The following is an 11712-nucleotide window of genomic DNA, read 5'->3' on the forward strand; positions in this document are numbered from 1 at the left end:
CCACACAATGTATTTGGAAAGCTTTGTAAACTACCAGTTCATTCTGTTCACAATATTCTGCAATGAAAGAGTGTTGGTGATAAAACTGAACAAATGTATACTCATTACAAAAAACTGGACTACACCACTGGTTTCCTGGAAAGTCTCTGGTAAATAGTTACAAAGGAATGAATGAATGAATGAAAAATCATGAGAAAGAAAGAGAGACTTCCCCAGAAAGGGAAAGTGAATTTCTCTAAAGCACTGACAGAACTACTTTCAATATAACAAAACTGTGTGAGTTTTTGTACAGTGCAGCTGGATTTCCTTTCACTGTGGGCCTCAGAGCACAGTAGTATAGAGCAGAGTCTGATACAGCAGCAGAGGAGATGATCAGATCCACTTTCTTACTCTTTTTATCTTGATCATTATTAAGTTTTATGGACAATCGTGGAGGTGGTTGAGCTGGTGTGACAGTTTTACTTGCTTCAAGAATCATCAGCAGAAACTCAGGTCTTGATCCAGGTTTGTGTCGATACCAGTGGAGACTGTTAACTGATCCAGTATAAGTGCAGGACAGTGAGATGTTGCTGCCTTCCGTTGAAAATACATTGGTTTGATCTGGTTTAATGCTATTGTCAGCAGCCTCTGCTATAAAAAACATAACAATATTGAGATATTTTAATCATAAGTGACACATTTCACATGGGGAATTGTTTGTCTTAATTAGAAAAAAAGAATCCTTTTGTGTGCAGTGTATATGACTTACCAACATAAGCAAGAGTGAAAAACACCATGAAGAGGAACAACATTGTTTTCCTGAGTGTTTAGTTCAAACCTCTAGCTTTAGAAATGAATGTCAGTGCTACTATTTGAGCTCCACCTACTTGTATTTATGCATATTCATGACGTGTGCTGTTTTGAATACTCTTTATAGAGATCTCTGTAGAAATATTTTATATTAATAATAAAATGTGGGCCTAATAAGACATGGATTCACCTATCGACCACAGATTTATTGTGTGATATTTTGAGATATTTTGATAGTTACATGCCTTGTTTTTGGGTCTCTCTCTCTCTGTCTCTCGCACGCAAACACACACACACCCGCGGGGGGGGGGGGGCGGCTTTGGTTATGGGGTGGGGCTTATGGAGGGGCGTGGCTTGGTGTGGAAAAAAATACAAACACAAAATTCTTACATTAGAGGAAGTGTAAGTATATATTTATTGTCAAAGTATTTGGTATCTGTACAGAATTTCTTGGGAGATTTATATTACATTTAATTTTCTCAAACATTTTACAGAAATAGGATTAACATGTGCTCTATTGTAAGTGCTGGTGGCTGATTTTGCAGCCTTAATCATTGATTTGGATGCAGCTCCCACTTGAACCCTGACACTTTAGATAACATCCTATAACAGACAATTCAAATGTATCCATACTGACACCACCACCAGTCAAATATCTGGACATGTTTGAGGAGTTGTGATTGATATAAATGAAATCATTTTAATATGGGATGTCGTTGACTTGACATTCTGTCCTTAGAAAACAATAATTAACATTATAACTACTAGGCATGTTCAGATATTTGTCATTTGGAAATGCTTTTGTACTGTTTATGATAAGGTTATGTAAAATAACTGCTCAGTGCTGCAAAACAAACAACTCTGTTAATACTATCTTAATTCTATATAAACTATATAACAGCATAGGCCTATTAGTTACTAGCCTAAAATGGACAGAGACACGGAGCGCCCTGTAACTCACTGACCTGCCTGCGTTCACACGGTGCAGATGGTAGGGAGAACGGCTGACTACACAGTTTATGGGAATAAATTGTGTATTTTCCTCACAATTGTCACAAAAACTCACTACACTGTCTGTCTGGTCTCTCTGCATGTTGCTTTGCGAGATCATGCGGTGTGATTTTTTTTTCCCTTACTGCTGCACGAGTCTGCGTGAAAATATGGGGGTGCGGCGTGAGAGCGTGAGAATTGGGTCAATTGCATGACTCTCACACTGAATGCGTGAGAGTTGGCAGCCTTGCACACACACAAACACACAATACAATACTTTGCACTTGCAATACTTTTATTTATTGAATTCCGAGTTATCTTCAGTTTACACTTTAACCTACTTACACCTTAATTCTTGACATCGTATTTACTTGTCCCGCAGCGTCAGCTTTTAGCCAGCTAGCATAACTAGCCTGTTAGCTCGGCTACCGCTAGTACAAGCTCTCGCATCTTCCACATTTTCATTTCACAGAGTGAGAGGCAGGGAGTTGTCCTGCTCAGTCCAGTGGCTCGCTCCCACCCTGCTCTCCTCCACATCCTTTCTCATCTTTTAGAAACAAATGATATACAATAAATAAATAAATAGGTTAAATTGTCCGCTTCTATCCGGCTAGCACAACTAGCCTGTTAGCTCGGCTACCGCTAGTACAATCTGTTGTACTTGCTCTGTAACATCATGTCGGTTATGTCTCTGCCTTTGAGCGCAGGTGAGGATGCATTGGAGCTGCACACGGTAGAACTGGAGCTGGATGCTGTGGAGAAGCAGATCCGCGAACTACAGGTGAAGCAGGCCAAGCTGCAGGAGCAGATGTAATTACCACTCCCTCCACCTCTACCCCGCGTGTTTCTCTGTCCAGGCCCAACACACCCAGGAATGGCCTGCTGTTCACTCCGGCGCCAGGGCACCGCGGGCCCTGGGTGCAGCAGCGGAGGACGCGTGCCGGTCCCCGGCTGAGGACCTCTCCCCCTCCACCACCGCCGGTCTTCGAGATCCCCACCCAGAACCGCTTCGCCCCCCTTCGTGAGACGGACTGCGACAACGTGATCATCGGAGACTCCATCGTCTGCCACGTCCGTGCTACGGTGGCTAAAGGTAAGGCTCGCACTCACTGCTTGCCTGGTGCTCGTGTTCTTGATGTCTCTGCACAGGTACCTAGAGTCGTGAGCAGAAACACCAGAGCTGTGGTTCTTCATGTCGGCTCGAACGACACCAGCCTGAGGCAGTCGGAGATCCTGAAGAGGGACTTCAACACCCTGGTGGAGACGGTTCGCAGCACATCATCGTGTCTGGACCGCTTCCAACGTACCAGCGAGGAATTGAAAGGTTCAGTAGACTTTTTGCTTTAAATGAATGGTTGCAGTCATGGTGTCAGGCTCAGAAACTACTCTTTATCGATAATTGGAATGTTTTCTGGGAGCGTCCTAGGCTATTCCGTGCTGACGGCCTGCACCCCAGCAGAGTTGGAGCGGAGATCCTCTCGGACCACATCTCCAGGGTGCTGAACACCTTCTGACTGGTAAACTACTCTTTAAATTTAAATCTCAATAGCCATCCTTCACCTCAGGATGACACAAAAAATGCACCCTATAGAAACTGTGTCTGTTCCCCGAGCAGTGAGATCAAAAAGTAAATACATGAGAAGTTCTCGAAATAATCTTACTGTAATTAGACCAGAAAAATGCTAAAGAAACAAACAAAAACAGTTCTTAAGGTTTGGACTTCTGAACATTAGATCGCTTGCACCCAGAGCACGTATTGTAAATGAAATGATCTCAGATAATAGCCTTACTTCACTCTGCCTCACCGAAACGTGGATTAAACCAAATGAATACATCAGTCTAAACGAGTCCACACCATCAGGATATATCTATAAGCACAAGCCTCGTCTGACTGGTCGTGGAGGTGGTGTCGCCACTATCCTTAGTGATTACCTCACTGTTACCCAGAGAACACAGCATAGATTTAGTTCTTTTGAAGTGCTTGTCCTTAATGTTACACTATCGCACATGCACACGAAGAAATCCCTGATGTCTCTTGCTCTAGCGACCGTGTACAGACCCCCAGGGCCCTACACAGTTTTTCTTAGAGAATTCACAGACTTTCTCTCAGACCTATTGGTTAACTTTGACAAAGCATTAATTGTAGAAGACTTTAACATTCATGTTGACGACACAAACGACGCTTTAGGACTCACATTTATGGACTTACTAAACTCACTTGGGCTCAAACAAAACATCACTAGTGCAACTCATCGATGTAACCACACACTAGATTTAATAATATCACACAGATTAGATGTCACTGATATAGATATCATACCTCAAAGTGATGACATCACAGACCATTACCTCATAATGTACACACTACCTATAGAACAGACTAACTATGTCTCACCACGTTATCGACTCGGCAGAACCTTTATTCCAACCACCAAAGACAGATTCACAAATAACCTGCCTGAACTGTCTGGACTTCTTACTGTACCCTTAAACTCAACCGACCTAGATGTAATGACTAACAGCATAGACGCTATATTCACTAGCACATTAGACACTGTTGCCCCAGTCAGATTACAGAAGGTTAGAGATAAAACACTTGCACCATGGTATAATAGTTATACTCACACCCTCAAGAGGGAGACCCGTAATCTCGAACGGAAATGGAGAAAAACTAAAGTAGAGGTTTTTAGAATTGTGTATAAGGACAGTATGTCCAGCTATAGACAGGCTCTAAAAGCTGCTAGGGCTGAGCACCTGAGCAAACTCATAGAAAATAACCAGAACAATCCCAGGTTTTTATTTAGCATAGTGGCTAGTTTAACAAAAAACCAGAAATCTGAACACACTATTCCATCACATTTCAGTAGTGAGGACTTTATGAGATTCTTCACTGATAAAATCGAAAGTATCAGGAATAAAATAGGTGACGCTCAACCAGTGTTGGGTAAGTTACTTTAAAAAAGTAATTAATTACTAATTACATCATCAATTTTGTATTTAAAATACTTTACTAATTACTCTATCTGAAAAGTAATTTAATTACTCAATAAGTAATTTAACTCATTACTTCTTAAAATCCCTATAAACCTTGACCAGATAGACAGTAGCAATTAAACTCTTAATAATTCCTTAGTCATACATTAAACAGTTTAGCCTTTAGCTTTTTAAAACATTTTAGATTTATTAAAACATACTATACTCCAACATTTTAGTGACAAATTTCAAACAGAATTCCTCTTCTAGATTTATTCTGAAACATATCTGAACAATAAAAACAAACAATCTCAGCTTAAGAGAAGTTAATTAATGTATCAAGCTGTAAACATAAAACTTACTTTCAAAGTAATGAGTACCATATTTCATATTTTGTGCCATACACGGGTATTTTGTTTAATATGCGCCTAAAAGACAGAGATTCCACAGTGCGCAGCGGTAGCATCTCTTCCACTATGTAGCCTGCAATCATTTTTTTAAGCTCACCTTCAGTCACTTTCTGCACTGGCGATGTAAAATCAAGTTTTGCCTGCTTAACAGGGGTTGCTGCAGTGTTATCTGTTGATGAACATGGATCACTCAAAAGTGTTCGTCGATGCTGTCTATTCAGGTGCTTCAGTAGATTACTTGTACTATTGACCGCGGCCGACAGTTTTTTCTCACCAGGACATAGTTTACATTTTACTGTAATGTTCTTGTCTACCTGAGACAAAAATGTGAAGTAATTTGAATATTTCCATTTGGTAAAACAGCCACTCGGTTCTGCCGACATCTTCTGCTTCAGACAGCTTCACAGTCAACTGGCGCGAACTCACGCGCAGCTGTTCTACGGTTTTAAAGAGGCCGCTTTCACGTTTACATTTAGATGATACATTTAGATTTTAATTTCATTATTGATTTATACAGAACTGTTGAACTAATTTACAGTATTTAACGCAAGTACATTACAAGTAACTGTAATTAAATTACCTAAAAATGAACAGTAATCCCTTACTATACTTTTTCAATGGATAAGTAATTTAATTACAGTAACGCGTTACTTAGTAACGCGTTACACCCAACACTGCGCTCAACATATGAGAGCAACCAGTGACACAATCTCACCTAAGGCATTACACAGCTTTACAAGTACAGGACAGGAAGAGTTAGATAAACTTATTACTACAGCTAAATCAACAACATGTTCATTAGACCCCATCCCAACTAAACTACTGAAAGAAGTGTTGCATAAAGCTGGTGAGCCTCTTCTTAATATCATTAACTCCTCGTTATCTTTAGGTTACGTCCCAAAGTCTTTCAACTTGGCAGTTATTAGGCCACTCATCAAAAAACCTAACTTAGATCCTAATTAACTAATGAACTATCAAATTACAGACCTCTCTCACACGGTCACGATCAGTGCACCACCCATGCCCACTGAACACCAACACCGAGAAGCCTCTCCAGAATACTAGCTCTCCCAGATTACACCTACCAGAATCCACCACTGACTCTGATTGCTCCACCACCTGTTCCCCATCAACCACTTCCTATAAAGACTGAACGTGAACTTGACACCAATGCGAAGTCTCGACTTGCTTCTGCAGTCATTCCGAGCGTTTCCCGATTGTCTGTTCTGGTTGTTTTGATTCTGTTTCTGTTGCCTGGTTCTCTGATTCTTTACTGCCTGCCCTGACCTCCTGCCTGTTCTTCGACTCCGATCTGCCTATCTCTGACATTGTGTTTGCCGTGCTTGACCCTGCCTGTCTGTTCTGCCTTATTTAAATAAACGCTGCAAATGGATCCTTACGACTCTGCTTCGTTACAGAAGACTTCGCCACCGAGCGATCCAGCAGCCGTCCTTCAGCTTACCACCCAGCTCTCCGCTCGAGCCCAGCAGCTCGCGGGACACCACCAACAGCTGACGCGACTCACCTCGCTCACCGGAGAGATCGCTGCGGCGTTACAGGGTCTGCGAGGCACCGCGATGGCTCCGAATCCTCCGCCACCGGCGCTCCGTCCGCCAGCCAATCCAATCTCGACTCCAGCCGTCACCAGCCCGCGGCTCGCGTTTCCAGAAAAGTTTAACGGAGATCCTGGACAATGCGGAGGCTTCTTAATGCAGTGCTCACTCTTTGTGGAACAACAACCGTTCCTGTATCCGACCGCCGCCAGCCGCATAGCGTTTGTGTGCACACTCCTCACCGGGAAAGCACTGGAGTGGGCTACATCTGGATCTACAAGCTGAGCTCGCCTGCCGCGACGAAGGGAGAAACCTGGCTGAGGTTATGGACCTCTCCATTCGGATCGACAACCTTATGCACACCCGGTGAAACCCCGCACGCTCTGTTCTCTCCGAGAGCCACCAGCCCATGCAGTTCGACTTTACGCACCTCACGGCCGAGGAACGAGAAAGGCGATTCCGCTGGCGCCTCTACTTGTACTGCGGGAAATCCGGCCACAGGCTATTGGCTTGTCCCGTCAGACCACCCAACAAGCGTAACACGCCGGTGAGTCGAAACCTCTCCCTGCCTCAATCACAGAACTGTGCTCAGATTAATGTACATCTTGAGGTGCGAGGAACAAAGCTTAGCCTGACCGCGCTCATCGACTCAGGTGCTGCCGGAACTTTTTGTCGGAGGAATTTGTACGGACCCATGACGTGCCAGTAACCCATTGTACGCCTCCAGTGGCCGTGGAGGGTGTTGACGGCCAGCCGCTTGGAGAAGGGCGCATCACACGTATGACCAGGGACCTCAGCCTACTAGTAGGGGCCCATCATCAAGAGCAGATCCGCTTCCACATCATTCACTCTCCCCGACACGCCCTCATTCTTGGATTCCCATGGCTCAAGCTCCACAACCCAGTCATCTCCTGGCCTGAACTACGAATTTTGAGCTGGGGCAGCGCATGTGCACAGCACCACCGTCCCACTGAGAGTCCACTCCAGCTTAACACCACGACGACCGACCTACCTGGACTCCCGAGTGAGTACCAGGACCTTGCAGAAGCATTTAGCAAGACCAAAGCAACTGAACTGCCACCACATCGTGCCTATGACTGCTCCATCGAGCTCCAGCCGGATGCCACACCACCCAGAGGGAGGATCTTCCCTCTGTCTCAACCAGAGTCGGTGGCCATGAACCAGTATATCGAGGAGGAGTTGGAGAAGGGGTTCATCCGACCCTCCGTGTCCCCGGCGTCGTCGGGGTTTTTCTTCGTGAAAAAGAAGGACAGGAGCCTACGGCCATGTATCGACTACAGAGCCTTAAACGACCTCACGGTGAAGTTCCGGTACCCTCTTCCACTTGTCCCATCAGCCCTGGAACAACTCCGCCGAGCACGATACTTCACCAAGCTAGATCTCCGTAACGCCTACAACCTCATCCGCATTAGAGAGGGAGACGAATGGAAAACCGCCTTTTCGACCCAGTCCGGCCACTACGAGTATTTGGTCATGCCGTTTTGCCTTTCTAACAGTCCGGCGGTGTTCCAGTCGTTCATCAACGACGTGTTCCGTGACATGCTAGACCGTTGGGTGATCATCTACATCGACGACATCCTTATCTACTCTGAAAACCTGAAGGAGCACATTCAGCATGTGAGGGCTGTGCTGGAGCGACTGATCCAGCACCGCCTATACGCCAAGGCAGAAAAGTGTGAGTTCCACAGAACCTCGACGGCATTGCTGGACTATGTCATTTCGGCCGAGGGGGTGGCCATGGACGACGCAAAGGTACAGGCATTACTACAATGGCCGTGACCACAGACCATCCAGGAACTGCAACGCTTCCTGGTGTTCGCGAACTTTTACCGTCGCTTCATCCGCGGATTCAGCACTATCGCAGCACCGCTCACATCCATGACCAAAAAAGCCCCAGCCCGTCTCACCTGGTCACCAGAGGCGCTTGCGGCGTTCCAACACCTGAAGAAAAGCTTCACCTCGGCATCCATCCTTCACCACCCAGATCCTAACTGACCATTTGTAGTGGAGGTGGATGCCTCCAACACAGGAGTAGGAGCCATCCTGTCTCAGCGCCAGGGGCCGGCCAACAAAATGTTTCCATCCGCGTACTTCTCCCGCAAGTTATCTTTCTACCCGCAATTACGACGTGGGAGACCGTGAACTGTTAGCCATGAAAGCAGCATTTGAGGAGTGGAGGCACTGGCTGGAGGGCGCACAACATCCGTTCACAGTCTTGACCGACCACAGAAACCTGGAATATTTCCGTGCTGCCAAGCGCATGAACCCCCGTCAGGCAAGATGGGCTATGTTCTTCACGTGCTTTCAGTTCTCTGTGACCTACCGTCCGGGAAGCAAGAATGCTAAAGCTGATGCATTGTCACGTGTACACCGAGAGGTAGACCAGGACATACTGCCTGAACCCATCATCCCCGAGACCCAGATCCTCGCCCCGATCCAGTGGGACATCCTGACAGAGATCTCCCAGACCAACACGCAGACGCCGCCACCTACCGAGTGTCCCCCAGAAAAGACCTATGTGCCTGAGAACTTGCGCTCCACTCTCCTAGAGCTCCTAGACGCCAGCCCTAGCTCCGGCCACCCCGGCATCGCAGGGACAATCCACCTGGCCCAAAACCAGTTCTGGTGGCCATCATTGTCCACGGACGTACCGGATTTTGTGCGGGGCTGCGCGATCTGCAACACTTCAAAGGCTCCTCACCAACTTCCCGCAGGGCTGCTGGAGTCTCTACCAATTCCACAACGTCCCTGGTCTCAAATCGCTCTGGACTTCATCACCGACCTGCCCCGATCCAATAATTACACGGTCATTCTCACCATCACCGACCGATTCTCAAAAGCCTGCCACCTGGTTCCGCTACCCAAGCTTCCTACAGCATTTGAGACAGCAGATACGCTGTGCGATTCTGTCTTCCGCTACTACGGACTGCCTGAAGACATTGTTTCGGACCGAGGTCCCCAGTTCACTTCTCGAGTCTGGTCCGCTTTCTTTAAACGACTGAACATCAACGTCAGCCTCACCTCGGGGTATCATCCACAGGCGAACGGACAGACGGAGCGGTTAAACCAGGAGATCATCCGCTTCCTTCGCTCATACTGCCAAAACAATCAGACGGAGTGGAGCAAGTATCTGATGTGGGCGGAGTATGCACAAAACTCCCTCATCAAACCCGCCACCGGTCTGACTCCCTTTCAGTGTGTCCTTGGCTTCCAATCTCCACTCTTCCCATGGTCGGGCACGCCCACCGACCTACCGGCCGTCGACGACTGGTTCCGCAGGAGCGAAGAAACATGGAGTGTGGCGCATCGCCAACTACAGCGGGCCGTGAGGAGACAGAAGGACCAGGCCGACAAACACCGCAGGGCACACCCGGAATATCAACCTGGTCAGTGGGTCTGGCTCTCGACCCGCGACATCCGCCTCCGCCTACCCTGTCGCAAACTGAGCCCCAGGTACGTGGGGCTGTTCCGGATCATCAGGCAAATCAACTCGGTCTCTTACCGCCTCGCACTGCCCTCAACCTACCGCATCTCGCCGACCTTTCATGTCTCACTGCTTAAACCTGCTGTTGGGCCTGGAGAGAACCCAGAACGCCCCATTAACCCACCGGATCCGCCTCCACTCTTAATTGACGGCGAAGAGGCTTACCAAGTCCGCAACCTGCTGGACTCCAGACGCCGAGGAAGTCACCTGGAGTACCTAGTTGACTGGGAGGGCTACGGCCCGGAGGAACGCTCATGGGTGAAAGCGGGGGACATTCTGGACCCCTCGCTCACAACCGAATTCCACCAGCAATATCCTGACAAGCCGGCTCCCCGTTCTCGAGGACGACCCCGGCGTGGAACACGTCCTCGCGTTGGGAGCCGCTCGCGGTGGGTGGGGTGGGGTGGGGGGGCTATGTCACGATCAGCGCACCACCCACGCCCACTGAACACCAATACCGAGAAGCCTCTCCAGAATACTAGCTCTCCCAGACTTCACCTCCCAGAATCCACCACTGACTCTGATTGCTCCACCACCTGTTCCCCATCAACCACTTCCTATAAAGACTGAACGTGAACTTGACACCAATGCGAAGTCTCGACTTGCTTCTGCAGTCATTCCGAGCGTTTCCCGATTGTCTGTTCTGATTGTTTTTATTCTGTTTCTGTTGCCTGGTTCTCTGATTCTTTACCTCCTGCCTGTTCTTCGACTCCGATCTGCCTATCTCTGACATTGTGTTTGCCGTGCTTGACCCTGCCTGTCTGTTCTGCCTTATTTAAATAAACGCTGCAAATGGATCCTTACGACTCTGCTTCGTTACACACACCTTCCGTTTATGTCTAAAATACTTGAAAAGGTTGTGTCTGTTCAACTGAGCTCCTTCTTACAGGAGAGCAACATCCTTGAAGAGTTTCAGTCAGGTTTCAGGCCCCATCATAGCACAGAAACTGCACTTGTTAAAGTTACAAACGACTTGTTCTTAGCTCCGGACCAAGACAAAATTACATAGGTATTCATGGACAGGCTTTAAGTTGGTTTAGATCCTACCTGTCAGACAGATACCATTTTGTAGAATTAAATGGTGAATCCTCCAGTTTATTACCAGTTAATTATGGTGTCCCTCAAGGATCAGTTCTAGGACCTCTGCTTTTCTCTATATACATGCTTCCATTAGGGAACATTATTAGAAGACATGGGATTAGTTTCCATTGTTATGCTGATGAGACACTGATATATCTCATCAAAACCAGATGAAATAGCCACAGTGTCCAAATTAACTCAATGCCTTAGAGAGATAAAAGACTGGATGAGCTGCAACTTTCTATTGTTAAACTCCGATAAGACAGAAATACTACTTATAGGTCCAAAAACCAGTGCACAGAAACTCTCACAACTTAACTCCCATTTAGAGGGATGTACTGTTACAAGTAGCTCGACAGTGAAAGACCTCTGTGTTATATTAGACAGCAACTTGTCTTTTAAAAATCATATC

General features: G+C 46.7%; 1 protein-coding gene across 1 annotated transcript; it reads right to left on the reverse strand.

Annotated features, from left to right (window-relative positions):
* Positions 1-235: 235 nt before the first annotated feature.
* On the reverse strand, positions 236-4586 carry LOC113633899. The gene is made up of 4 exons (XM_047811109.1): positions 4542-4586; positions 2441-2554; positions 1926-2025; positions 236-630 (listed from the first exon to the last, which is right to left on the reverse strand). The coding sequence occupies exons 1-4, from the start codon at positions 4584-4586 to the stop codon at positions 236-238; spliced, it is 654 nt and encodes a 217-aa protein (XP_047667065.1).
* Between the last annotated feature and the right edge of the window lie 7126 nt (positions 4587-11712).

This window comes from Tachysurus fulvidraco, chromosome 1, assembly GCF_022655615.1.
Source record: "Tachysurus fulvidraco isolate hzauxx_2018 chromosome 1, HZAU_PFXX_2.0, whole genome shotgun sequence".
Classification (NCBI taxonomy): domain Eukaryota; kingdom Metazoa; phylum Chordata; class Actinopteri; order Siluriformes; family Bagridae; genus Tachysurus; species Tachysurus fulvidraco.

What these genes read in the sequence shown, in the direction of transcription:
- LOC113633899 (XM_047811109.1), bottom strand. Translation starts at nt 4,586, where the DNA reads ATGCTAAATAAAAACCTGGGATTGTTCTGGTTATTTTCTATGAGT. An exon ending in TCTGGTTATTTTCTATGAGT is followed by an intron (nt 2,555 to 4,541) that starts TTGCTCAGGTGC and finishes CTTCACCTGTAG; the next exon opens with TTCGCGGATCTGCTTCTCCA. An exon ending in GACATGATGTTACAGAGCAA is followed by an intron (nt 2,026 to 2,440) that starts GTACAACAGATT and finishes TGTGTGTGCAAG; the next exon opens with GCTGCCAACTCTCACGCATT.